General features: G+C 39.9%; 1 protein-coding gene across 4 annotated transcripts; it reads right to left on the bottom strand.

Annotated features, from left to right (window-relative positions):
- Positions 1-28: 28 nt before the first annotated feature.
- Positions 29-27,886, bottom strand: WDCP (WD repeat and coiled coil containing). Of its 4 annotated transcripts, none has more exons than XM_058551712.1 (4): positions 27,242-27,325; positions 15,013-16,867; positions 7,015-7,132; positions 29-2,644 (listed from the first exon to the last, which is right to left on the bottom strand). In XM_058551712.1, the coding sequence occupies exons 2-4, from the start codon at positions 16,846-16,848 to the stop codon at positions 2,583-2,585; spliced, it is 2,016 nt and encodes a 671-aa protein (XP_058407695.1). In that variant the 5' UTR covers positions 16,849-16,867; positions 27,242-27,325; the 3' UTR covers positions 29-2,582. The 4 variants fall into 4 exon arrangements, with proteins under 4 accessions (XP_058407695.1, XP_058407694.1, XP_058407693.1 ...); XM_058551711.1 differs by lacking the exons at positions 29-2,644; positions 27,242-27,325 and adding exons at positions 3,574-5,416; positions 27,833-27,886; XM_058551710.1 differs by lacking the exon at positions 29-2,644 and adding an exon at positions 3,574-5,416.
- Between the last annotated feature and the right edge of the window lie 89 nt (positions 27,887-27,975).

Here is a 27,975-nt window from a genome sequence, read left to right as displayed (position 1 = left end):
AAACCTCATTCTTTTTTTTTGTGAAGAAGATCAGCCCTGAGCTAACATCTGTCGCCAATCCTCCTTTTTGCTGAGGAAGACTGGTCCTGGGCTAACATCCCTGCCCATCTTCCTCCACTTTATATGGGACACCGCCACAGCATGGCTTGACAAGCGGTGCTTTGGTGCGCGCCCAGGATCCAAACCCCGGGCTGCACAGCAAAGTGTGCGCAATTAACCGCTACGCCACTGGGCCGGCCCCGCAAACATCATTCTTAATGATGAAATAGTCCCTTTAAAATCAGGAATAAAGCAAGGATACCCAATATCACTGCTTCTATTCAACACTTCATCAGGGGATCTAGCCAGTGCAATAAGATAATAGTATAAGATTTAGAAAGGAAGAAACCAAATTGTCATTTTGTAAATGATATGATTGCCTATATAGAAAACCCAAAAGAATCTACAGATAAATTATTAGACTTAGTAAGAGCACAGCAAGGTAGTTGGATATAAAATTAACAAAAACAAATTGCATTTTTGCATGCCAGCAACAGTTATATAATATAATTTTTAAAAGCTATTAAGAGTAGCAACAAAAAATATAAAGTACCTAGGAATAAATCAACAAGATGTGGAAAGACTGCTGCTTCTGGCCATGATGGAGTAGTAGAGACTAGATCTAGCCTCCTGGCTAAAACAACAAAAAAACTGGACAGAATATATGAAACAACCGTTTTCAAGACACTGGGCATCAGGCAACGAAGGAGTAATCTCTGAGAAATCAGAAACAAATGAGATTAATCTTCTGACTGCTCCAGCTTATGTATTGCCTTGCGAGTTTCCAGATGACAGTGAAGAGAACCATTTGGAGCCCAGAGGACTCCCTGAGTTGAGAAGATGAGTTTGGGGAGACCGAAGTAGCCAGAGTTTGTAGGACAGAATATTGGAGAGGAGTGAGCTAGACAGAGAGAAAACTCAGGAGATGTACAGAATGTCCTCCTCAAGTACCCAACAGAACGCTGATTAAAGAAACAAACGTGAGGGGCCGGCCTGGTGGCGTAGTGGTTAAGTTCGCGCGTTCCCGCTTCGGCAGCCAGGGGTTCGCCGGTTTGGATCCTGGGCACAGACCTACTCACCGCTCATCAGGCCACACTGAGGCAGCATCCCACATAGAAGAGCTACAACTCTACAACTATGATATACAACTATGTACTGGGGCTGTGGGGAGAGAAAAAAAGAAACAAATGTGAAAGACAAAACTTTCATAAAAGGAAAGATTGATAAATATGACTTCATTAAAATTAACAATGTCTGTTCAACAAAACATACCATAAAGAAAGGGAACAGTCAAGTCACAAACTGGGTGAAGATATTAGCCACATATATTAGCGACATCTAGAATATATAAAGAGTCCCTACAACTCGACAAGAAAAAGACAACGCAGTAGAAATTGGGCAAAAGACATGAACAGGCATTTTGCAAAAGAGAAAACTGGAATGGCCAATAAACACATGAAAGATGCTCAAGTTCACTGGAGGTCTGAAAGTAAAAATTAGGATCACAATGAGAAGCCATTTAAAACTACTAAAGTGTCATAGATTAAGCAGCCTTGAGCATGTAGAACTATAGGAGCTCTGATACCTTGCTGTTGGGAGTGAAGACAGATATAACCACCTCGGAAAATAATTTGAATTTACTCACACCCTGTGCTCCAGCAATTCCATACCTAGGTAAAAGACACCTGCACCAGGAGACATTTAACAAGAACATTCAGAGCAGTATTGTTTATAATTGCAAAAATTATAGGAGGAACAATCCAAATGTGCACGGCAGGAAAACAGGTAAATTCTGATAACTCAAAACAGCAAAAGTAATAGAACATACACATAGAAGTATGAATCTTAGAAACAATATTGAGTGAAAAAAAGCAAGTTGTAGAAGACTATATACAATATAATACCGTTGTGTAAAGCTCAAAAACAAGGGAAAATAAACATTATATTGTTGAGGCCAATGTATATATGTGGTTGTGGTGAAACTCCTTTTTAAAAAGAAAGAAGGGGCCAGCCCCATGGCGTAGCGGTTAAGTGCGTGCGCTCCCCTGCTGCCGGCCTGGGTTCGGATCCCAGGCGCGCACCAACGCACCGCTTGTCAGGCCATGCTGTGGTGGTGTCCTATATAAAGTAGAGGAAGATGGGCACGGATGTTAGCCCAGGACCAGGCTTCCTCAGCAAAAAGAGGAGGATGGGCATGGATGTTAGCTCAGGGCTGATCTTCCTCACACATACAAAAGTAAATAAAAAAAAAATAAAAAGAAAGAAAAGGAATGAAGAAATGATAATTATAACAATCAACGGAGTAGTTACGTGGGGTAGAGTTACCTCTGTGGAGAAGGATCCAGGAGGGACACACAGGGAGCTTGAATGGTTTCAAAAGTAATGTTTTGGTTCTTAAATTAGGTGGTAGGTAGTTCATTTTATTATTAAGCCTTCCTGTACTTTATATATATGTTGCATGTGTGGGAGATCAAGATTTGGCCATCCTAAGATATATCTCTTTACCTTGATTGTTTTCTCTGAGGGACATTTGACCTCCCCCACTAACTGCCTAGAGAATTTGACATGGTGGCTCCTTCCTGGAACAGATCTTCTATCATGATGGCTGTAAAGATAATATAGGATAGAGGTTACAATAGAAAAGGCACCAACAAGCCCATCTTATCAAAAGTTGTCTCTCTGGCCACATTCTCTGGATGGCCCTGCCAGGAGTTGCCAGACAATCATTTACATTTATAAGGGAAATCTCCATTTGTAAAGGTATCTCCCTCTCTGTTTTGGGAAGAGACGGGGATGGCCTCATTTCTAGAGGCTTATAAATGTAGAAGGTGAGGCCTTAAATCTACATAATAACCTTACTCTTGTTTACTGTGCTTTAGTGGTAATCTATAACTGACTTCCCCCACCCCCAAAATCCTCCTTTGTCGTTGGCTGAACATGGTATTTAAGACAAAAATTTCTGCTATTGTGTTAAAAAACACAGCGTCCCTGCTTTCTCCCATATATACATGTTATTAAACTTGATATTATTTTCTCCTGCTAATCTGTCTTGTTAATTATTTGGCCAGCCATAAGAACCTTAAAGAAAAGGGCAGAGGGAGATTCTCCCTCTTCCCCCGACACATGTATCAAATAATACCCATACAAAATTTATAAAAATTTGGGCGCAAAATGGAATTTTTAAATAATGTCTTTCTTTATGCAAAATATTCTCAATACAACATTAAACAATAAGTTTAGTATTATTGTTTACTGAACAAGTAAAGAATTTAGCTCTTATCTCCCTGTCTACAAAGCCAGCAAATACTGGATTATGTTCTACTGTTCCAATGACTATAATAATAGCAGAGGCCAAGGAAACATCTTTTGTATGCGAGTTGTCATGGAATCACATTTGTTGTAAAGAAATAAATAATTTATATTCTGGACTCTCCACCAGAAGAAAAAATACAGAGACAATATACACATACATAAAATCAAGAACATTTTTCTATACCAGCACTAATCACGAAGAAAATACCATCAAAACATTCATGACAGCCATAACAACCATTAGTGATTTTATTGAAGACTCATCCACAGGATTCTGACCAGTGAAATGGTGATTATAACATCCATCTTGAGACAGCCACATGGATCTCACTACAGGGTCCCCAGGTCCCCTCCTGAGGCTTCACAGTAGTGTGCTTTCATCCCACCCGACACTTCCTTTGCAAATGGAGCCAGGCCTCAGACTGTCCTCAGCCACCACTCTCAGGCAACTGATGACAGACAAGTGGCCTCCACTTCCATTATCCCAGCAGCTCTCTAATGCATTTGAACCACAAAATGGGCCCTCGCTTCTTTCCTATCCCAGCTCCATCTTCATAAACCGTAACAGACAGACAGGAGTCCCCAAGGGTACAAAATATTTCTTTCCAGATAATTTCAAAGGAAAGGGGGATAAAAAGATGCATATGTGCTAATGGAGCTTCTATGGTTGAAACAATTTATCTACAAATGTGCTTTGACTAGCCACACACTGATCATTTCGCTATGCTGCAGTAATAGAAATTTATGATTCTGTGTGAAGGCAGTGAGAAGCGGTGTGTCTCTCTGAAGTTGGAATCAGGGCTCTTTCCACTATACTAAGCTGGCGCTTTGGCCCATAATTATAATAAACTGTACTTTTTAGAACTACCTCAGATTCAGTGAAATTTACAACTTTCTGAAATACTGTCTCTCACAGACTCTGCTGGTCTCTAAGACTTGAATGGGGGGGGGAAATATCAAAATTACAGTGACAATTTAACTAAGGAAGTTGATTAGTGGGAGAAAAATAGGACATTTTTATGATCTCCAAACTAAAAAAGAAGCTTATCAGGGAGAAGATCAGGAGTGGCAACAGCACAGAATCATGCCTCAGGCCTCACCTGTGCTCGGCATTGTACTAGTGACATCAGCACACAGGTGGGCTCCAGAGGGGTCAAGGCACTTGAAATTTCATTTGAAATTTGCCCAGGGCCAGTTTTTAAGAGTATCTGGACCTCTGTAAGACAGAATTTTCTAAGGAAGCAAGAGGGTTAGGTTTAACTCCTGCGAGGTCCAGCCAACAGTAGAACTACTTCCTGTTCAGAGTAGCCCTGGGAGCAGAAATCAATTGTTTTTTTGTCTTCCTTTTGAGCTCCGCTGATTATTGCTGGTTTGGGGTAAAAAGGATATGCAGGAGCATATGTTCTCCAGTACGCCTTACCCTCATCTTTAAGCCAAGAAAAACATCTCTAACAATGCTGAGGTAGCTTTTAAGTGCTTCTAAGACAGCTGTAACAGTTTTGGGCAAGGGACAGAAAGCCTCAGAGAAACCATAAAACAAAAACCATACGGCACCATAATATGGTTTTGTTCTGGGAATTTTGCCCTTAGACAAAACCACACAGTCATGAATACATAAACACCCACTTTCTGAGCCATCGAACAAAGACTGAGTTCTGCTGTAGAGCAGTAAGCCTCAGCCTGGGGGGGAAAGGGGGAAAAGCAGCCAAGCCAACCACAGCAAGTGCTTCACCTCTGAGCGACAGTGCACATCCTGGAGAGGATCCTCAGTGGAAAACAGATCTCGTTTGTAATGGCTTCATCTGAAAAGCTATGCCGCAAATGCTCTGCAGACAACATCAGGCCATACTGCCTAAATGGTTAGAACAGCCAGTGGTATCTACACTTTGGGCAGTAAGGTCTCTAAAGACTTCAAGAGAAGGACTAGGATCAAGGCTCTGAGACAAAGAGTCTCTGTAGACATTTGACCTGGGGCTGCCATCTCTTATGATTATTTCCTGTGTGGCTGTGAAAGTTAATGGGATGAAGCCTTCGCTATCAGCACAGAGAAGGATCCAGTGGGAGTCTGCAAAGTAAAAAAAACACATAGGCAATTGAGGATATCTTATCTTATTCTATAAAGAAAAATATGATAAATATGATTTTTTTGAGGGTAAGAATGCAGTACTTGATAATACTGAACCTGATCATCACAAGACTTTACAGAGAATGGGGAGATGGAAGGACTGAATATTACTTAGGGTCAGGTTATATGGCAGGAAGGGGACGCTGATGACTTAGGCACAGCTAAGGGACATACATTTTCACCCAGGCTAAGAATTTATCACTCATGGCTATACATATGGGCTTGTGTCTGCATGTGTGCACACATGTATGCAGGGTTGTGTGTGGAGTGTCCCTATCTTATCTACATGCTGTTAAGCAGTTTCTCCAGAAACTACGTGATGTTAGGAACAGCTACTCTATGGAGGAACTTTCTTTATTCTTTAGAACCATACCAACCTCTAGACACCCAAGGAGGCTGAGCTGACCAGAGCTAGACTGGAATGGTCCAGATAATCCTGAATGGTTTGTTCCAGGGTAACCTAGGGCCACTAGTGTAGCACATGCTTAGACCTTCTCTGGTTCTTGCTTTTTTTTTTGTGAGGAAGATCAGTCCTGAGCTAACACCCGATGCCAATCCTCCTCTTTTTGCTGAGAAGACTGGCCCTGGGCTAACATCTGTGCCTATCTTCCTCCACTTTATAGGGGACGCCACCACAGCATGGCCTGACAAGCGGTGCCTTGGTGCGCGCCCGGGATCCGAACCCAGGCCGCCAGCAGTGGGGCGCACACACTTAACCACTACGCCACGGGGCTGGCCCTGTCTGGTTCTTTCAAGTCTACTGTGTCTCACCTTTTGATTTCACTACTGAAAATCTACACTTTCCAAAAACAACATGCAAATTATACAGAGAGGTTTTTATTAGTGTTACTTATGATGGTGAAAAATTGGAAACCACCTAAGTGTCAAAGGAAATACAGCAAAGTAAAATATGGTACACCCAGAATGGAATATTAACCTCACCCAGTAAAAACGACAATTATGAAATACCATAAATGCATGTGTCAAAACGAAAAATGCTGATACTACAATGTTAAGGGGGCAAAAATGAAACAAAATCTAATGTTCAATGTAGTGGCTACCGTGGAAAGGAGGCGGCATAAGGAAACAACCACGCTCCGCATCTGATAGAACATGGGCATGACTCAGTCCCATGTCATCATGTGTCTGCTGCATATTAAAATGACAACTCCTTCAAGAAATACTCTGCAATGCTGCTATGATCTTTATGTTTATGCAACAGGGATATATGAGGTTTTTATGTCATTTCCTTGCAGTTGTTAATATATTGCTTCGTAATTCTTTTTTTAGTTTGTTCGTGTGTATATTTAGGTTTTTCAGTGAGGCTATAAGTTCCTTAAGGGCAGAACTGATATTCTCCATGTGTTTTGGCACCTATAAAAGGCCTGGGCATACAGTAGGCAATTAATAATACTTGTTAACTATCTAATGAATCACTAAATTGTTGGTAGACCTCACTTTCATTACCAATGAAAGTTACACAATAGATGGTAGAGGGAGGGGGTACCGGGTAGGGTCAATTTCTGAATTTTACCTACCATGCAGCATTTCAATAAGAGAGAGGCCAAAAGTCTGCTGAACCGTGCTGAGCCTTAGTTTGCCATTGCAGAGGAGCACAGCTCTTTTTTCAACAACAGGACCTACATAATAAAATTTCTTCAAATACAAAAGTAAAAGTTGTTAAACTGATTGAAGAAGCAATGGAGTTAACATTTCTTAAGAATAGAATGTGTAAATAGTTTTTTAAAATCCTTATCTATTACCACTATCACCTAGACTTTAGTTTTAAATAAGGAGCTTTTTGCTGCATTTTTTAACACAACTAAAGGATGAGAACAAAACAGCCCCCTAATTTACTTTTCCTTTTGCTCTGCTCTTTCCCCAGGGTCGTGTCTTTCTCACTAGGAAATGGCTTTCCGAGGAAACGACTAATAACACTATAGGACGATGGATGGCAGCCTGAGAGACACAATCCAATGGTGAGGAACAATTGCTTGACTGTTTTAGATACAACTGTGAAACATCACACTTTCTTTACTGGGGAAAAAAATGCCAAGAAAGACTGCCCTAAGTGGTGGAGTAGCAGAGGATCTGCATAAGGAAAATAAACAAACTGTGGTCAAAATTCACTTAGCTTAGAAAAAGTACAAATGAAAATGATTTTTAAATTTTAAAAAGTCACATTAAGGGGCCAGCCCCGTGGTGTAGTAAAGTTTGGCGAGTTCTGCTTCAGTAGCCCCGGTTCGTGAGTTTGGACTCCAGGCACAGACCTACACCATTTGTCAGCCATGCTGTGGCAGTGACCCACGTATAAAGTAGAGGAAGACTGGCACAGATGTTAGCTCAGGGCTAATCTTCCTCAGAAAAAAAAAAAAAAAAAAAAGTCATATTAAAAATTAACTCATCTTTAAAAATGGTTTCAAATATCCTGAAGGAAATATAAAACAATTATAGCTCTAATTTAAGACACATGAAGAGTTCAAAGGGGGCTGGCCCGCTGGCGCAGCAGTTAAGTGCGTGCCCTCTCCTTCAGCGGCCCGGGGTTCGCAGGTTCGGATCCCGGCCGTGCACTGACGCACTGCTTGTCAAGCCATGCTGTGTCAGGGTTCCATATAAAGTAGAGGAAGATGGGCATGGATGTTAGCCCAGGGCTAGTCTTCCTTAGCAAAAAGAAAAGAGGAGGATTGGCATCAGATGTTAGCTTAGGGCTGATCTTCCTCACACACACACAAAAAAGAGTCCAAAGGTACAATCATAGAGCAAAGAATAAAAAAGAACTACTAATTATATACTGTTCGAAACAATATCTTCATACAAGAATTTAAAAAATAGTTTTATAACTTATAAGTAAGTTAGGTGTCCAACTCATTTTATCGTTAAAATTATCACTGCTCATTTTCTGACTCCTGACAAACAATTTTAATGATGAAAGATAAATAGTACTCCATTTGTGGCAGGATGAACAACTCAAAGATATGTCTACTAATAACATTTTAAAAGTTGTGACGGGGCCGGCCCTGTGGCTTGGTGGTGAAGTGCGCGCGCTGCGATGCTGGCGGCCCGGGTTCGGATCCCGGGTGCGCATCGAGGCACCACTTCTCTGTCCATCCTGAGGCCGAGTCCCACATGCAGCAACTGGAAGGGTGTGCAGCTATGACATACAACTATCTACTGGGGCTTTGGGGGCAAAAAATAAAATAAATAAAATCTTTAAAAAAAAAAAATAAATAAAAAAAAAATAATAATAAAAGTTGTGACGTGAATAAACTGTAAGGGCCATAAGCAACTATAGTCGTGTACTGCATAATGACGTTTCAGTCAACCACGGACAGCCTATACGACGGTGGTCTCATAAGATTAGTACCATATAGCCTAGGTGTATAACAGGCTATACCATCTAGGTTTGTGTAAGTACCACAGGGATGGAAGAAATTTTCCTCTACACTTCTAGGTTCTTCTGACTGGTTTAAGAATTAAATTGACATGAGACACATTAATAGGAGAAAAACAAAAGTTTAATAACGTGTATACATGGGAGAAACCAGGAAAACAGAGTAACTTACCAAAATGGCCGAAGCCCTCACCTTAAATTCCATCCTCAGCTAAAGACAAAAGATGTTGTGGGTGGGGAGAGTCAGGGACTTCAAAGAGAAGGAAGGCAATTCACAGGTGGGTGAAAAGGAGCAAACATTTGGAAAACAAGTGTTTGGCTGCACAGAAACAGAAGAACACAGAGGGAGCCCACCAAACAGGCTTTCTAGGTTCCTCCCTTGTCCACCACCTAGTTCGTGTTACACTAAGGTTAAGCTTTCTTCCTGAGACTGGTTTTTCTAATCTGAATTCTTTTAGGTAGCTAAGGGGAGGTAACAAGAAAAACTTTCTGAGTCCTTTGTTTCTTAAAAATAATCAGCCTAAAATAATCCTCATGTTACAGAGACACATTTTGGGCAGGCAAATTTTGTTCCCCTTCAGCACACTCTATGATGTTTGAATAATGACGAAATCGCCTAATGATGCATTCCTCATAACGTATCCTTGTTGTTAAGTGACTTGTTAAGCGACGCATGACTGGAATCATTTAGCTCTTATAAAATGGGGCTTCTGAAATAATTCTGAAATTATTTCCCATATAATTTCTTTCTTTTGAATATTTTGCTTTTTTTCCTTTAGTTTTCTCATTACAAAAGGTATTGTGGGAGATAAGATTTGGCCACCCTGAAATATATCTCTTTACCTTGACTGTTTTCTCTGACGGACATTTGACCTCCCCCACTAACTGCCTAAAGAATTTGACATAGGGGCTGTCCCAGTGGTGCAAGTGGTTAAGTGCGCGCGCTCCGCTGTGGCAGCCCAGGGTTCGCCGGTTCGGATCCCGGGTGCACACCAACGCACCACTTGGCAAACCATGCTGTGGCAGCATTCCATATAAAGTGGAGGAAGATGGGCAGGGATGTTAGCCCAGGGCCAGTCTTCCTCAGCAAAAAAAGAGGAGGATTGGCAGATGTTAGCACAGGGCTGATCTTCCTCACAAAAAGAAAAAAAAAAAAAAAAAGTTTTTTTTTTTTTTTCTTTTTTGTGAGGAAGATCAGCCTGTGCTAACATCTGCCAATCCTACTCTTTTTTTGCTGAGGAAGACTGGCCCTGGGCTAACATCCTGCACATCCTTCTAGTTGCTGTATGTGGGACGCAGCCTCAGCACGGCAGGAGAAGCGGTGCGTTGGTGCACACCCGGGATCCGAACCCAGGCCGCCAGCAGCGGAGCACGCCAACCCAACTGCTAAGCCACAGGCCGGCCCAAGGAGTTACTATCTGATGGCTGTTATATAATGTAAAATAGATGTTACAATAGGAAAGGCACCAACAAGCCCATCTTATCAAAAATTCTGTCTCTCTGGCCACATTCTCTAGATGGCCCTGCAAGGAGTTGCCAGACAAACGTTTACATTTATAAGGGAAATCTCCATTTGTAAAGGTATCTCCCTCTCTGTATTGGGAAGAGGGGGGATGACCTCATTTCTAGAAACTTACCACGAGGAAGGTGAGGCCTTAAATCTGCATAATAACCTTACTCTTGTTTACTGTGTTTTAGTGGTAATCTCCTGTAACTGACTCCCCCCACCCCTAACATCCTCCTTTGTCTTTAGCTGAAGATGGTATTTAAGACAAGAATTTCTGCTATTGTGTTGAGAAACTCAGTCTCCCTGGTTTCTCCCATGTATACATGTTATTAAACTTGGTATTATTTTCTCCTGCTAACTTGTCTTGTTAATTATTTGGCCAGCCATAAGAACCTTAAGGGAAAGGGCAGAGGGAGATTCTCCCTCTTCCCCCACAGTATATATGTTCAATATAAAAAAGTAAAACAGAAATTTATAATGCAGAAAGTAAAGTCCCCAAAATCCTACCCACCAGAGGTAATTACTTATAACAGCTTGATTGGATTAGCTCATTATAAACTGAGAAACAGAGGAATTGAAAACGCAAAAAAACAATTTCTTTTTACTTAAAAAAATACAGAATCTCACATTTATAAATGTTTAAAAATAAAAGTATATTATTGTTTGATAAAATAAGCTATTTTAAGAAAAACAAAATCAAACAATTAGATATTGTATCTTTTAGACTGACAAAAGTTTTAGTAAATGCACAGAAGAAATGGAAGTATTTACAACAAACTATATCTGTAGTTTTCTCTAAGGGTTGGATTATGGAGAGTTTTTACTTTCAACATTGAATATTTGTATGTTGGTTAAATATTTTTCTTCAATGAGCATATATTACTTTTGTAATTAGGAAAAAAAAGTACTGTACGGATGAAAAAGAGCTCTGTGTGGTGATATGGAGAGTTCTCAAGGATATATTATTAAATGGAAAAAGAAAGATTCACAACACTGTATATAGTACCTTTTGTGTAACAAAAGGGAAAATAAAAATATATAGTAAGATCTGCTAGTATGTGCATAAAGAAATAAAAGTAAAAATGGTTACCTATAGAAAGTGAGGGAGAACAGGCTGAGCAGGGATGGGGTGAGAGTAAGACTTTTCAGTATATACCTTTCTATTAAAATACTGTTTTGCTTTTTAAAACAAGTAAATGAATTACCTACTTAAAAAGAGAAATAAAAAGGGAAAAAAGAAAAAAATTATTTAAAAAGTCATGGAAGGAAAAACATCCAAACATTTCACATTTATAAATACTATAATTTTTAAAAATCAAACATCTATTTACCGAAAACGATTTATAGAAAACTTCATGTAATTAAATAAAACTATTTAAATATCTGTTTTGGCTGAAGACAATGTGGCAAAAATCCTGTTAAAAAATATTGTTTCAGTTAGCATTGGTACATGATATAACTAAGATCCCTAATGTGGTTGTGAAATTAATTTGAAAAAAATTTTTTTTTAAATCAATGATTTAGGGGTCGGCCCCATGGCGTAGCGGTTAAGTGCACGCGCTCCGCTGCTGGTGGCCCGGGTTCGGATCCCGGGCGTGCACTGACACACCGCTTGTCAGGTCATGCTGTGGTGGCGTCCCATATAAAGTGGAGGAAGATCGGCACGGATGTTAGCTCAGGGCCAGTCTTCCCTCAGCAGAAAGAGGAGGATTGGCATGGATGTTAGCTCAGGGCTGATCTTCTTCTTGTGCGCACACGCGTGTGCGCACACACACACTAAATAAATATTTATTAATAAATAAATAAATAAATAAATGATTTAACTGATTTTGGAGACAATTTGGGGAATCTGAATAAGGACTAGGTATTAGATGATATTAAGTAATTACTGTCACATATTATCAAGTAGTATCAAGTAATAGTATTGTGGTAATTAAAGAAAATGTGCTTACATTTTAGAACGGCATCAAACTATTTATGAATGAAATACCATGACATCTCTACTTGAAATATTTTAGTAAACAAAAAAAAGTGAAGCAATTATGGCAAAATGTTAACAATCATTAAATCCAGGTGATAGTTATAAATAGGGTTTCATTATGTAGTCTTTCTATATGTTTACGATTTTTCACAATAAAAAATGTATTCTATTATGTGTTTGAAATTTTTTATAATAAAAAAATTAATTTAGTTTTAAACTATTCTTTGGTTCTTTTAAAAACTTATATCCTTGAATTGGTCAAAGAGTAGTAGTTGTAAGAAAAAACTAATTAAAATACCTCTTCTGGACTATTCTAAATTAAATAGTAATTTACATATTATTTATCACTGATTTCAATACCAATTTTCTGCAAATATCTTTTAAAACGAACATATATAAGTCTGCAGTAATCAAATCAGTGTGGTATTGGTAAAGTGTTAGATAAAGAGATCAGAATTACCGTAGTTGCAGCATGGAGAATCAAGAATTAGATCCCACTATACATAAATTTATATATGACAAATGTGGCAGATCAAATTCAGTGGGATAAAGGTGGATTTTTAATAATGTTGCTAGCACAACTGGTTATTGGCCAGAAAATAAAAGTGGACTGTACCCAAAAATTTAATTAAAAATTAAAAATTGAAACGTTAAAACTAATACAGTAAAATAATGCAAGAAAATCTAGACTATTACATGTATATTAACTTCTTACATATATAATATATAAATTATATATATAAAATAATATATAAGTTTCTTTAATATACAAAAACCTTGGGTGGGCCCCATGGCTTAGCGGTTAAGTGCGCACGCTCCGCTACTGGCGGCCCGGGTTCGGATCCCAGGCGCGCACCGACGCACCGCTTCTCTGGCCATGCTGGGGCCGCATCCCACATACAGCAACTAGAAGGATGTGCAGCTATGACATACTATGACAACTATCCACTGGGGTTTTGGGGGAAAAATAAATAAAATTATAAAAAAAAAAATACATATATATATATATATATATACACAAAAACCTCTTATAAACTGATAAACTCAATAGGAAAAAATAAGCAATAGGCAATTCACATTCAATTGGCAAAAAACATGAAGACATATTCAAATTCACTAATAGTAAAAGAAATATAAATTAATAAAACTTAAATACTACTTCACACCTGGCTTGGTGAGGATGTGAGGAAAAGGACCGTAGTAGGCATGTAATGATGCATTGTTTTTTTTTTTTTTTTTGGCGAGGAAGATTGGCCCTGAGCTAATATCTGCCAATCCTCCTCTTTTTGCTGAGGAAGACTGGCCCTGGGCTAACATCCGTGCCCATCTTCCTCCACTTTATATGGGACACCTGCCACAGCATGGCCTGACAAGTGGTGCGTCGGTGCGTGCCCAGGATCTGAACCGGCAAACCCTGGGCCGCTGCAGTGGAGCACGCACATTTAACCGCTTGCGTCACTGGGCCAGTCCCGATGATGCATTGTTAAGTAAAAAAATCTTTGAAAGGCAATCTGGCAACTCTATTAAAAGTAGAAACGTACACATATATTCTTCAAATTTGCACTTCCACTTCTGGGAACCAACCCAACAGAAATCAAAGTACGAGTATAAACAGATACATACAAGAATACTACTGCAGCACTATTTGGAGTGGCTAAGAACTGAAAACAAAGTGAACGTCCATAACAAGGGAACAGATGAAAAAACAGCATGCTCTCAGCATGAAGTAAAGAGTGCACCATATGACCCCATTTTTGTAAAACAAGGACAAACCACCACCTCCACCATCAACCCGTCCTCTCGTCCTCCCCACTCACCCTCCCCCCACACCTATATACCTATGTATACAAAGATCTGTGTACTATGTAAGTACAAAGTAAAATATGGAAGGATCCACATTAAGCTGTTAATTATAGTGAGTTATGGGGAGGAGGGGCAGAACCAACCAAGTTCAACGAGGAAAAATGTGTTCATGATAAAAACAAATATGATATAATCCCATTTATGTAATATTATATGTTTGTATATGCATGCATAAATAGATGCATTAAAAATTTGTAATGGGGGCCGGCCTGGTAGCATAACGGTGAAGTGTGCGCGTTCCACTGCGGCAGCCTGGGGTGCAGATCCCGGGCGCGCACCAATGCACTGCTTGTCAGGCCATGCTGTGCCGGTGTCCCACATAAAGTGGAAGAAGACGGGCACGATGTTAGCCCAGGGCCAATCTTCCTCAGCAAAAAGAGAATTGGCGACAGATGTTAGCTCAGGGGTAATCTTCCTCACACACACACAAAAAATTTGTAATGAATATAACCTTTCTTATAAATGGAATAGTGTCTGCATTGCATAAGGAAAAAGTTTTCACAATGAATAGCACAATAAAAAAATTTTTTTCCAAAATATAAATTGCCAGAATGAGTGCAATCATTCATGTTTTCGCACCACGCACACGATAAAATCAGCGTATACTGGTGTGTGCGCCCATTTGGTTGGTAGGCAACCAACCTGGAAAGGTATAACAACTTGCCTATAACATGCCCAGTTCAGTGAAGTTTAATTAGAACACCATCTTCCTCGTTAACAAATTTTTCTTGCAGTACCCCGACTCAAGGCAGGAGCTTTTATGTATAGTGGTAGCTCCTCAAAGGAAATGTTACCTGGTAAACGATGTGAACATAAGGCAGATCCTGAGAGAGTGGATACACTGGAGAGGATTTCTTTCCATTACGTAGAAAGTCTGTGAGTTCAGAAAGACATCGCTGCACTTCAGTCAGGTTCCTAGATAAAATTTCCAGTTCCTTCAAGAGCTGATAAATTTCCTTTTCCTCTTGTAAGTTCTTTCCTGGAGGCAAATTAGGAGGTTCTGGGGTGCTGGTGTGGTCTGGTGTGCTGCTGGGTCTGGGTGGTGTTACTGACCAGTTAATAGGCTCAGCCCCTAGAGTTTCTAGGGCTATGGAGCCATCACAGATCCTGGATGGGGGACTTTTGATTTCTTTAATAAGGGTTGTTCCAGGCCTTCCACTTTGACTACTGCCATTAGCTGTTAACAAGAGCCCTCTGTTTTGGTGACCAAAATCTGGGGAAAGACTTTCAATTAGCTTTTTTGTACCTGCTTTATTTAACAGAGCACTGAAAGCAGAGCAGCCACTCTGGTCGTCACTCAATGCTGTTGGGAACTCTTCTTCCACCATTACTTCTCTAACAAGCAAACGAATGCTATACTCAGCAGACGCTGAAGAAGGAAGAAACGCCGAGTCAGTGGATTTCTGTTTTCCTACCAAAATTAATAATAATTTGTCTGTCAGGAAACATATGCCTTTTGGTCTTTCACTACTCTCTAACTGAATTTGCTGGATGTTCGGCATAAATGATGGAACGACAGAATAGATAAAAATTATATTACAAGTATTGGAAGCCACTGCCACTACCTGTGCCTTAAGATTAAATGCTATTAGATCAGGAACCAGAATGCCTGGAATAGTGACTTTTCTGGTCTGGGTAACATCTTTCCCAAAGCTCACCAGGACCAAATGTGAAGAATCCAGGCCAGTTCCTGTCAAGTAGTCCTTTTTTCTTAGACAAATAAGAGAACTACCCTCAGACTTAGATCTATTGAAACGTATATGAGTTAGATCCAGAGGATCTGAAGAGGAAGAAAATGCAGAAACTGATGTTTCAGAATTTGTTTCAGAAGTGAATGCCTCCTTATCCACAGAGGGCACTTCATTATTAAGTGGTAAAGTATACACACAAGTGTCTTCACCACTAGGCAGCACATCGTAAAAGGTTTCAGAGGCATTTAAGCCACAAATCTTGTCTAATGGAAGTTCAGTGGCTATAGCAACCTGTGAGTCCACAGTGGCTCCAATGGAGCGCACATAGCTGTCCACATCACACAGTGGGTGGAAGGAGCACCTGTGAAGAGTCTTCTGAGCACTGTCCCAAATATAAGAAAGCAGGCTGCTGCCTACTGCCACCACCAGCCTCTGGCCATCCTGGGTCCAACACGCACAGTGAATGAGGCCTTGGGTGCTGAGGTCTGCTTTTACCTGGGAACTGTCACAGTGAACATTATGGAAAACGGAGATGTCCTGTGCAGTCAGCACGGTCAGCACAGCACTTGTTGGGTGCCACACACAGCCCTGGGGAAGGACAGGGTGTGATTCTCTAACCTCACAGGTCTGAGACATCAGCCATTTGCTTGTCTCCGTAGTGCTGGGACACAGCTGCCACACAATGACATGCTTCTTGTGCTGGACAGCGAGCAGAGCAGGCGTGTCAGCTGTACCAGGTGGGGCCCAGGACACGCCATACACATGTTCAAACTGTCCAATGACCTTTGAGTCCCCAAACTTGGCCTCTCCACTGTGAAGCTGTAAATCAGTCAAGACTACCTGATTCCCATCAGTCCAGGCAAGGCCGTGAACTGGGTGTACTGCTTGATGCAATGCATTCAGCCCGGTCCTGAGAAGCTGTCCTTTTCCCAACTCCATCCTTTCTGATTAAGGTTTTCTGAAATAATTAAGAAGGAAAGTTATACCATGGGAATATAATTAGACAAATCCAGACTATAGGACATTTTATAAGACAATTGGCTTAGACCTTTCACAGGTCAATACTGTGAAGGGCTACAAGGACAGGAGGAATGTGTCAGATTAAAAGAGACTACTGAGCCATAACAAGCAAATGCCATGTATAAACTCTGATTGGATCCTGAATTGAGGAAATAAAATTGTCTATAAAAAAATAAGTATTCTTAGAAATGGGAAATCTGAATCTGAAATGGAGAGTAAAAGATATGAGGCTATTAATATTCTTAAACGGGAACATGTATTGTGGTTATATAGGAGAATGTCTTTATTGTTCAAATACACATGTTGAAGTATTTGGGGTTAAGTGTCATGATGCCTCCAGCTTGCTTTCAAATCGTTTAGCAAAAAAAAAAAAACCCACAAAATTTTATATAGATAGGCAGAGAGGTAAAACAAATGTAACAAAATGTTAATAATTGTTGAATCTAGATTGAGGCTGTGTCGTTATTCATGGTACTTTCAACTTTTAAGGTAGGAAATTTTCAAATGAAAAAGTTGAGAAAAATCTCCTTTGCTATCTAGTTTCTCTTCTCCTTTCACTACCAAATCAATGAATGACTGATATTACATCCCTGACTGTATTAGCACTGATTTCCTCAACTCCCTTCAAAATGGCTTTTATCTCTCTACTGAAATGACACTCAAAAGTCACTATTGCTATGCTACCTCATCATATTCAAATAGCACTTAATAATTTTCAGAACATTTTCATATTCCCTATTGCATTTGCTCTTTGCAACAATCCTTCACAATAACGTAAAGTAGGTTAGGCAAGTATTATCTTCAATTTTTTCATTCTTAAGTTTTTTTCCAGACATTTAAATTACTAAAAAAGTACACGCCTACTGCGGTGAAATTCAAACAACCAGAAGTGTCTAAAGTACAACTAAATGTTTCCTCCTACCCCCCCCCGCCCAATCTCAAATCCTTGATAAAGTCACTGTTAACAATTTGGTGTGTAGGGGCCGCGCTGGTGGCACAAGCGGTTAGGTGCACGCACTCTGCTGCAGCGGCCTGGGGTTCACTGGTTTGGATCCCAGGCGCGACCGACGCACTGCTTGTTGGGCCATGCAGTGGCGGCATCCCATATAAAGTAGAGGAAGATGGGCATGGATGTTAGCCCAGGGCCAGTCTTCCTCAGCAAAAAAAGAGGAGGATTGGCAGATGTTAGCTCAGGGCCGATCTTCCTCACACACACACACAAAAAAACAATTTGGTGTGTAGACTTTGAAACTATTAAAGAAACCTATAAAAAAAAACCTATAAAAAAACACAGAGAATTTTATATGTGCTAAGTTTTTTCTTTTAAACAAAAAATGGGGTATAAGTCAGAGTTCCTGGGTCCTAATAGCAGAAACCACTCTGGCTAACTTAAGCAAAAAAGAAGGCTCAAGAACCAGGCTCAGAAAACAACCAGGAACCAAGTGAGGCTAGGCAGAATAAACCACTGCTGCCACCCTCTCCGGACACATCAGCGCCTCAGAATCTAACTTCACTTCACTGCCTCTTCAATGGATGGCAATTGCCTAAGATTCAGAATGGTGGGGGAAGGTGGGGAGAAGCCATCCACTGGCTAAGCTGAGCTCACATACTCTTGCTCTAGCAGCCAGGAGGATGGGGAGAGGAAGGGTTTCCTCACAAAAGATTCCATAACAGTGGCCGGGGCTCTGCCTCCCACCAAGACTCACACAAAGGGAGATTCCTCCCAAATTAGGAAGGGGTTTTCAAAAAATGACCAACAATTCCAACAGGGATTATATGTTACATATTACTAATTTATTTTAAATCATGGGCACCTTTCCAAGTCAGTAATATAGATCTGTCTCAGTCTTTTAAACAGCTGCATCAGTAGCTGCAAAGTATTCCACAGAGTGTATGTACCATAATGTATTCAGATTCCCCCATAGGTGGGAATTCTGCCTGTTTCTGATTTTTATCTAAATGTGGATAGAGCCAAGAAGTTTGGTACTCAGTTCTCATCACTTTTCTCTTTTTCTTCCTTCTAACATCACCCACTTTCATGTTTTCAATTATCATCTCCTATGTTTATTACTCTCAGATCTGCATTTCTTCTCCTGGCTTCTTTGCTGAGCTACAATGCTATTCAAATATACGTTAGGCTTTACGTTATGGCTAATATTAGCCCTGCCCACATTCATTTCCAATTTGACATGTATAAAAGAAAAAAAAAGTTTTTTGCTCTCAACGTCAGCTCCTCAATTTATGTCAATGCTAACACCATTCTTATTCACTCAGGCTAGAAACTAAGGACTCAGTTTCACCTCTCTCCCTCCTGCCTTCTCAGTCACCAAGTCTTATTAATTCTTAGAACTGTTTCTGAATCCAGTCCTTCTTGTCACTCCCACTAGCACTATCCTGAATCAGATCACTATTACCCTAAACCTAGATGACTGCAATAGTCTCCTCCTAATTGGTCTCCCTACCTCTAATCTGTCCATCTTTCTCCAGCCCATCTTGTACAAAACCAACCTTAAAATGCCCAAGTATATCATTTATCAGCTTAAAAATTGTCAGATGCTACCTACTGCCTATAGCTGCCTCGTTCAATACAGTAGCTGGTAGCCATATGCGCTACGTTAATTTAATTAAAATTTAAAAAATCCAGTTCCTCAGTGGTCAATAGTTACATGTGGCTGGTGGCTATTATACTGCACAGAGCAGAAGAGACCATTTCCATCATCGAAGAAAGTTCTGCTGGACAGTTCTACTGGCCTATAGGATAAAGTCTGAATTCCTCAGTTTGGCATTCAAACTCCTTCCCAATCTGGACCTACCTATCTCTCCAGACTCATTTCTATTTATTAATCTTCATTGTTACAATGCCTGGCCCATTCAACACACTTAATAACTGACAGATAAATTGAAGGCCCAGTTTAAATACCATCTCCTCTGAGAGGCATTCCTTAATCATCCAGCCAAAAGTGATACTTTCCTCCTATGAACTCCCACAGCCCTGACAGTCTAAACCATCATGTGACATCTTCGGTTTATTACCTGCACTCACCAGTTCCTTTTTCACGTACTATATCTCATTTCCACAAACTATCATACAAAATCCTCGAGAGCAGAAACTAGACTTAACTTCTCTGCCTGTCAGTTCCTAGCACACTTTACAAGTGCCAGCAAGTATTTTCAGATGGATTGCTCTGCATCCACTACATCACATAAGGAGTTTGCAATTGGGTCACAGTATTGCCAGGGGTTGTGTTGATTACATTTTCGTTACTTTAGGCTCTTATAATACTGAGTCAGTAAAGCCCCTTTGGACTATATTTGGACATACTTTCTAAGGCTGTTAAATAATCCAGCCTCTTAAGAAACAACTGAAACAATTGGGAATATTATACTAAGAGATATTTATTTCCCTTCCCGACTGATCCATACAGTCCAAATGCAGCTGTATACTAGAATTTCTCATTTCCTATATGATTTTTTTTTTTTTTTAAAGGTTAAGCAGGGGCCGGCCCCGTGGCTTAGTGGTTAAGTGCGCGTGCTCCGCTACTGGCGGCCGGGTTTCGGATTCCGGGCGCACACCGACGCACCGCTTCTCCGGCCATGCTGAGGCCACGTCCCACATACAGCAACTAGAAGGATGTGCAACTATGACCTACAACTATCTACTGGGGCTTTGGGGAAAAAAAAGGAGGAGGAATGGCAATAGATGTTAGCTCAGAGCCGGTCTTCCTCAGCAAAAAGAGGAGGATTAGCATGCATGTTAGCTCAGGGCTGATCTTCCTCACACACACACACACACACAAGACTTAAAAAGGATAAGCAACCATACATATCAGCACAAGTTTCCAGGTCTTAAAGAACTCACACTATCATTTAAATCATGAGGACAAATAATGTTGATAAATCATATATCTATATGATATAATTTTAACATTTCATAAAACTAATGGAGAATTTAGCAATAATCAAAAGTTTTCTTCCTAGGGTAGTTCAAGGAAAAAAACAACATCTTTATTTCTGGTGATTATTATAATGTAGATTCTATGTCAGTGCCACAGTATCAAAACCTTTCCTTGAATCATCTTACGTACAGAACTTGGTTTATGGCTGCCTTAGTGAGCTTCACGCTGCGATGCACCAAAAGTTGGCTCTGCTTCAATATTCAGCCAAAATCTACTATTTAGCTTCAATTTCAGCCTTTGGAAAACTCAATAGCCCAATGCCTAACGCTCTGTCATTTCTAGCATCCCTGACCGTGCGTGTCCACACATACTTAAGATACATAAGGTCAATAATGAGAATAAGGCAGTAACGGGAACAAGTTGGATATTCTAACTTATCCAACTTACCATCTGGATAAGTTAGAGTGTCTGAATATTCACTTTTAAAGATTTTATTTATTTATTTTCCCCCCCAAAGCCCCAGTAGATTGTTGTATGTCATAGCTGCACATCCTTCTAGTTGCTGTATGTGGGATGCGGCCTCAGCATGGTGGGAGAAGCGGTGCGTCGGTGCGCGCTGGGCGGGCCGCAAGCAGCAGAGCACGCGCACTTAACCGCTAAGCCACAGGGCCGGCCCTGAATATTCACTTTTAATACAGACAAACACGATACGCATCTTTTATTTAATGAGGAAAAAATTGCCTCAGGTACATTCTATTTCAAAATTCTATCAGTGAGTTGATAAGTAAATGTATAATAATGGCTGTAAGAATAAAATGTTGCAATTATAAATGACAGTGAAAGATTAATTTTAGCATGAAAACAATTAAGAACTTTCACACAGATGACTTATTGAGAAACAGACTAGCTGATATTAACAAAGAGTATATTGGCTAGAGAATTTAAAGAACACCACTGTATTCTTTTTGACCAAGAGATGTTTATGAAATTTAAATAGGGCAGGCCTAGTGGTTAAGTTCGCGTGCTCCACTTCGGCGGCCCAGGGTTCCCAGGTTCGAATCCCAGGCGCAGACCGACGCACCACTCATCAAGCCATGCTGTGGCAGTATCCCACACACACACAAAAAAAGAGGAAGATGGGCACAGATGTTAGCTCAGAGCCAATCTTCCTCAGCAAAAAGAGGAAGATTGGCAACAGATGTTAGTTCAGGGCTAATCTTCCTCACGAAAAAAAAATTTAAATAAAAATATAAAGCACAGTGATAGAAATTAATTCTAATTCTAATCTTGGTAAAATTGTTCATTATACTAGTATTCATTAAACAAAAAATCTTTAAGAACTATATTCAACTTTTAATTTTTAAATTCCATTTGGCCATGAGTCGTTTAAGTAAACATCCTAACAGAATTATTCACAAGTTGTGAGAAGGAATCAAAGGCAGACAGTGAAGCTGTCAGCTCCCACTTTCACAAGGTGGGAAATCTCTAAAATTATATGTAACATTCACGATAAATCATCTTCAGTCCAGATATGATAATGAAAAAGAGAATGAAGGAAAAAAGTGTTAAATAAAAATGAGGTACCCAAAAATATCTTGCACCTCCACAATCCCAGCTGAAAGAAGTGGCTATTTAGCCTTGAAAGCGTCTAGCATGGTGACCACACACATAATCCAGGAGCTAGCATTGCTGAGAAAGTATTTTTCCTATAACATAAGATTAATTTTTGGAAACCTAATTACCAAAATGTTTTAATAATAAATTTCAATAATAGGGATGAAAATTTCAGATTTTTCTTCTGTTCCACAGGTTCATTCTATGATTGCCTTTTAGGAATACTGGTTTTTACATTTGGCCATTTATGCAGCCAAAACATATTTTTGGGGCACCTCTAATTCAAACTTCACTGATCACAAATCAGGACAGTAAAAATCAGTACTTTAGGCAAAACAATAGCAATGCTTATGGTAGCAGTTCTTGGTTCAAAATTTCAAACCACTCACAGGAATCAGGTAAACAAGAAACACGTGCATTCTGACTACTCATCCTGTGTCTCTTTAAGTTACTGTAATCACAACTTTTGGATATAACCCCAAGATGATGCTATGATGAACTGGAGAGAGCCAATAAAATACAAATGCAAGATGCACTTAAAGCCTGAAATGAGTCAGCTCATTACGAAGTTGATCAATACAGGAGGTGGCTGCCTCAAAGCCTTTTTGTAAATAGATTACGTAACGATTACATATAGTATTGAAGTGTGCATCAAGACTAAAATCTTATAACATTAAATGCCAAAATCTAATTCCAAAACTCATCACGTTATTTGACAGAATAATAATTTTTATTGCAATTAAGGATCCAAGATTTTTTTAAAAGAATCTCATTTTTAAGTCTTTCAATAGCTTTCTTTCATCTATATTCCTCCTTTAGATTGCTCACATCTGACTCTTTCTTGCCAGTGTGCTTTATTTCACTTTATTCTTAACACTGAAGGGAAAGCAAAAGGCAACACTTAAATTCCAATTTGTCACCAATTTAAAACATGGTAGAACCTTACTGGTTTCCGTCAATTTTGATGGTAAAATTTTGTGGTTAGTCTTTCTGTGAAATGTAAGACATATCAAAAACAAAGGAAATCAGGACAACATTGTTACTGAAAATGCAAAAACAGACCATATTCTATAAACACAACCTAGATATTACCTGAATTTTCTGGCCAAATGAGAAGGAGATCAAGGGACTAAACATGCCCAGTGTGCACCACACACGGTGCTGGTCGCTTAGGACTCGATACAATCCTTGCAACAGTCTTGTGAGGGAAGCATCATTATTCTTATTTCAGAAACAACAAAGCTGAAGATTCAAAAAGTGAAGAAACTTGCCCTTCACATCTTACAACAAAATAAATTCCAGATGGATTAAAGATCCAGATGTATAAAACAAAAATATACGAGATTTAACAATAACAAAAAAGACTTTTTACACTACTATAGAAATACTCAAACACGCGCATGTATACATATAAGGATGTTCAACGCGGCATCCTTTGTAATAGAAAAATCTAAACGTATACCAATATGGAAATAGCTGAATAAAAAATAAGGATGCTCCATGAGTAATGATATAGAACAATCTCCCCCAGATAGAGCAGTGAAATTCACCAAGACAATAAAACATCTAGTATGCTCCTATTTTTGAAAAAAAAAATCTACCCCTATATGTCCATACATATGTGTGTTTGTGTATATTTACATAAAGATGTAGAAAAAAATCAGGAATGATACACACCAAATTGTTCATGGTGGACACTGAAATGAGGTGGGACCCTCTTTACTTATTTACTTATTTTTTGAAAAAATTGTTTTTATAAGCATGTATTCAAAAAGTCCTTTTGTTAACTGCAAGAAAACAGAGATTTAAATGTAAAAAATACTTACTTTATAAAGAGCTCTTATAAACCAGTTAAAAAGACAAACACCCTAAATTTAAAAATGGCCAAAGAACATCAACAGGCAATTTACAAAATAATACGATGATCAATAAACATATTTAAATTGATATTTAATCTTATTAGCTATCAAAGAATTGTCTAAACTTGCAGTGTCCATTTCTTCACCACTCTGTTCTTAAGCTACTCCAAATTGACTCCATTCCTCTCTCTTTTCTAAAACAGCTCTCACCAAGCCACTAGTGCCATCCATGTCACTGAATCCAATGGACGTTTTTCAATCCTGTTTTACTGAGTAGTACAGGACTTGAGAAGTCACCTTCAGATCCTAAATCCAAAGAAATGTATTCTCTACCAAACTGCCTGGTGATTTGCTTTTAACTTACCTGCAATTTTTTTCTCCTACTTTGCTAGCTTTGTCCTGGCTCTTAGAATCTTTTACTAAGAAGGAACGGTCTGTTATGCTTCTACACATGATGTCAGATTAAGTGGTTCTGCAGTGGCTTGCTAAAGGGAGAAATAAGTCCCCTGTCATTAGTAATGAAGAAAACTGCCATCTCTAACCCACTGCTCTTACATAAGATAATATGTTTTCCCCTAATATCTACTTATGCACTTTTAAAAGACTTTTATTGATAAATAATGCATGATACATTTTCCTGGCAAAGAAAATTCCTAATGGGCCAATTATATCAAAGCCAATTCATATGATATGTTTTAGGCAACCCAAGTCAGTCTAATGTTATTGAGGGTGTGTGTGGCCAGGGGTAACACAAGGTAAGGATTTGTGAATGAGGGAAAAACAAACATGATATGGTTACTGAGATTTTTAGAAGAATTAATTTCAATATTTTCATCTTTAGTAACAAGAAGAAATCTGGCCTATTTTTCTCAAAAACCTAACAATATTTCAAAAATCTGTGCCAATCCTTTCTACTCCATTGCTAGTCCAGGTCCTAACCACCTCTCCCTTTCAGTAGGGTAGGACAAGGAGAGGGCCTCTTGATACCAGTCTCTTCTTTCTCACAGAGCCCGGATGCTGTGTGTGGTTACAGAATTATCTTTAAATAAAATCACAGCTCTGGTCATTTTGCTCTTCTGCTCAGTTACCTTTTAATGAGTCTCCACAGTCTACATATCTAAAAGAAATTCTTTGGGCCGGCTCCGTGGCTTAGCGGTTAAGTGCGCGTGCTCTGATGCTGGCGGCCCGGGGTTCGGATCCCGGGCACGCCCCAAGGCACCACTTCTCCGTCTAACCCGAGGCCGAATCCCACGTACAGCAACTAGAAGGATGTGAACCTATGACATACAACTATCTACTGGGGCTTTGGGGGGAAAAAATGAATAAATAAAATCTTAAAAAAAAAAAAATAAAATAAATAAAATAAATTCTTTCAAAATGTCTTAGCAAGGCATTTAAAGCCTTATATTATCTGATATTGATATACCTTTCCAACCTTATCTCTTTAATCATAAAGGGCCTGCTGGGGAACTTGAAAGAACCAGCACACATTCACATGACAACGTGCAGGATGGATCCGAGAAAGAAGAAAGCTGACAACTTTAGTAAGGGGCCATGAAAGTTTGAATGTCACAATGAGAAAGTGAGCCAAGTTTGTAGCTACTTAGTAGAGAAAAAGGGTCAGATGCAAGAGAGATTTCTAAGGCAGATGGAAAAGATAATGACATAAGGTAGGATGTGAGTGGTGTGGAAGAAAGGAGAATTAAGGATAACATGCAAATTTTTTCTTGTGAAATTGTTGAACCATTATTCAGAGATACAGAAGGCAGAACAAGCTTCAAAAGTACGAAGGGTATGTAGCGTGTGATAAATTTAATATTAGATGTGCTTCATTTAAGATGTCTATAGGGTAGCAATGTACCTTCGACAGTCAGAGGTTAAGGATTTGGGAGTCACTGTCCTAGAGTTGGTAGTTAAAGCCGAAGCAGTAGACAGCCTTGCTGTGATCGATCAGAGAGCCAAGCAGACAAAGGCTGACCTTCAACAGTTCCCCACTTATTCTGTATCTTTTAAAATATTTAAATTTTGCCTGAAGCTAACTATATACCTGTTCGTCTCTTAACTCTCAGACTACAAGACTTCTGAAATCAGGAGCCTTTGGTGTTTTAAGGGGAGAAAAGCCCACTGTATTAGTTCAGGGGAGAGGTGGTCAGAACCAGGACCTGGAGCTCGGTCTATGACCATTTAATTTATCTGTTTTTAATCTTCTTTAAAGACACTCGGTGAGAATTGAGGGGACTAGGGGAACTGGAGCACTTCCACTAGGTTGAAACAGAAGTACCTACCCCTCAACTTGTTTTTCTAAGTTTACTGTGTATCCACTATAAAATAATTTCAAGTTCTTTACACTTATTTAAAAAAAAATTAACACACAAGAAAGGTAAAAAGTTAATTCACACACAAAAAATTCATCCAAACAAAATCATGACATTTCTCCACTTTTTTCTACGCAGTTTTAAACTTTTTCAATCATAACTGCACAATTCGTATCACGATTTTTTCACTTAACGTTATATATTAGCATCTTCCCATGTTATTCAAAAATTTTAAAAATTATTTTTAGAAAGCCACTTAATATTCACTTAATGAAGCTGCACAATTTTTCCTCACTGTTGATACACCTGGTCGTAGCCAACTTTATCCTATTATAAATAACGCTGTGATAAAGGTCTTTATGTAGAAAGCATTTTCTTCATTTTGGAGGGCTTCCTTAGCATATGTTCCCTGAAGCGCCACTCACGAGTCACAGGGACAGATTTATTGGTTTAAACCCACCCCTGGCTCGTCGGCATCCGCCAGCCCTCGCACGCGGGCCCCTCATCCTTCTCCTCACACCTGGGTGTCTTCCACCCTGCCCCCAAGTGCTGGTCCCTCCACCTCCCTCCCCGCCAACCCACAGCCTCCCCACACCCGCCAGGACGGGCAGCAGTGGAAACAAAATACCTTTGGTCTCACTGCCCCACAGAAAATCACCCTCCAAGGGGCCGAGCTGGATCAACAACCGCGGACCCAAAGCCCTGAGAGAGTATCGGAAGCATTCGCTCCCAGGCCTCTGATAGGTGACCTGTGGCCGGGCAAGCTCGGCAATGCCCCCTGTCTATTGGCTTTTGCTTGTGTCACGTTAGGAGATGGTCCTTCCTACTGGCCAATAAGCTCGGGCTTTGCCGCACGGATCTCTGGGAGTTGTAGTCTCCCTGAACATCCCCCCCCCCACCCCCGCCTCCCCGGCGCGACTGTAAACCAGCTACAAGTTCTCCCTCTCTTAGGAGATTCATCGCCTTCCCCCACTTCTCACCAGTTTTCTTAGTCTAAGAAGGAGTCCAGGAGCCCTAGCGTCAACACGGTTTCTTAACCTTTTTTGGGGCGGGGGGGATGGGGGAGAGAGGGCAGGGTAATCGAAGGAGTTGAGGACCTCTTTAAAATATGATAAAATCCCCCCAGAAAAATGTTCTTATCCATACACAAGATATTGTGCATTCAACTGGAGCTGCTCCATGGACCTGTCCCAGTTACAAACCCCTGTTCTACACTTACCCCAAAAGTGCCTGCCTATGGCCATAGTCCAAGGAGCTAGTGCGTCAGTAGGCTTTAGACCAGCTACACTCCTGGGAGTCTCTGGGCCATTCCGTGCAGCAACCTATGGGGAATTTCAGATCCTGACCCTCTTCGTACAGTTG

This window comes from Diceros bicornis, chromosome 12 (genome assembly GCF_020826845.1).
Source record: "Diceros bicornis minor isolate mBicDic1 chromosome 12, mDicBic1.mat.cur, whole genome shotgun sequence".
Classification (NCBI taxonomy): domain Eukaryota; kingdom Metazoa; phylum Chordata; class Mammalia; order Perissodactyla; family Rhinocerotidae; genus Diceros; species Diceros bicornis.
Note: the sequence above shows the minus strand (reverse complement) of the source record. Positions and strands in the feature narration are given on the sequence as shown.

Excerpts from the sequence above, each read along its gene's own strand:
- WDCP (XM_058551711.1), bottom strand. The coding sequence starts at position 16,848 with ATGGAGTTGGGAAAAGGACAGCTTCTCAGGACCGGGCTGAATGCATTG. Across the intron at positions 7,133-15,012 it reads ATGTTCACATCGTTTACCAG|AAATTTTATTATGTAGGTCC; the intron begins GTAACATTTCCT and ends TTGTATTTGAAG. Across the intron at positions 5,417-7,014 it reads TCTTATTGAAATGCTGCATG|ACTCCCACTGGATCCTTCTC; the intron begins GTAGGTAAAATT and ends TTTACTTTGCAG.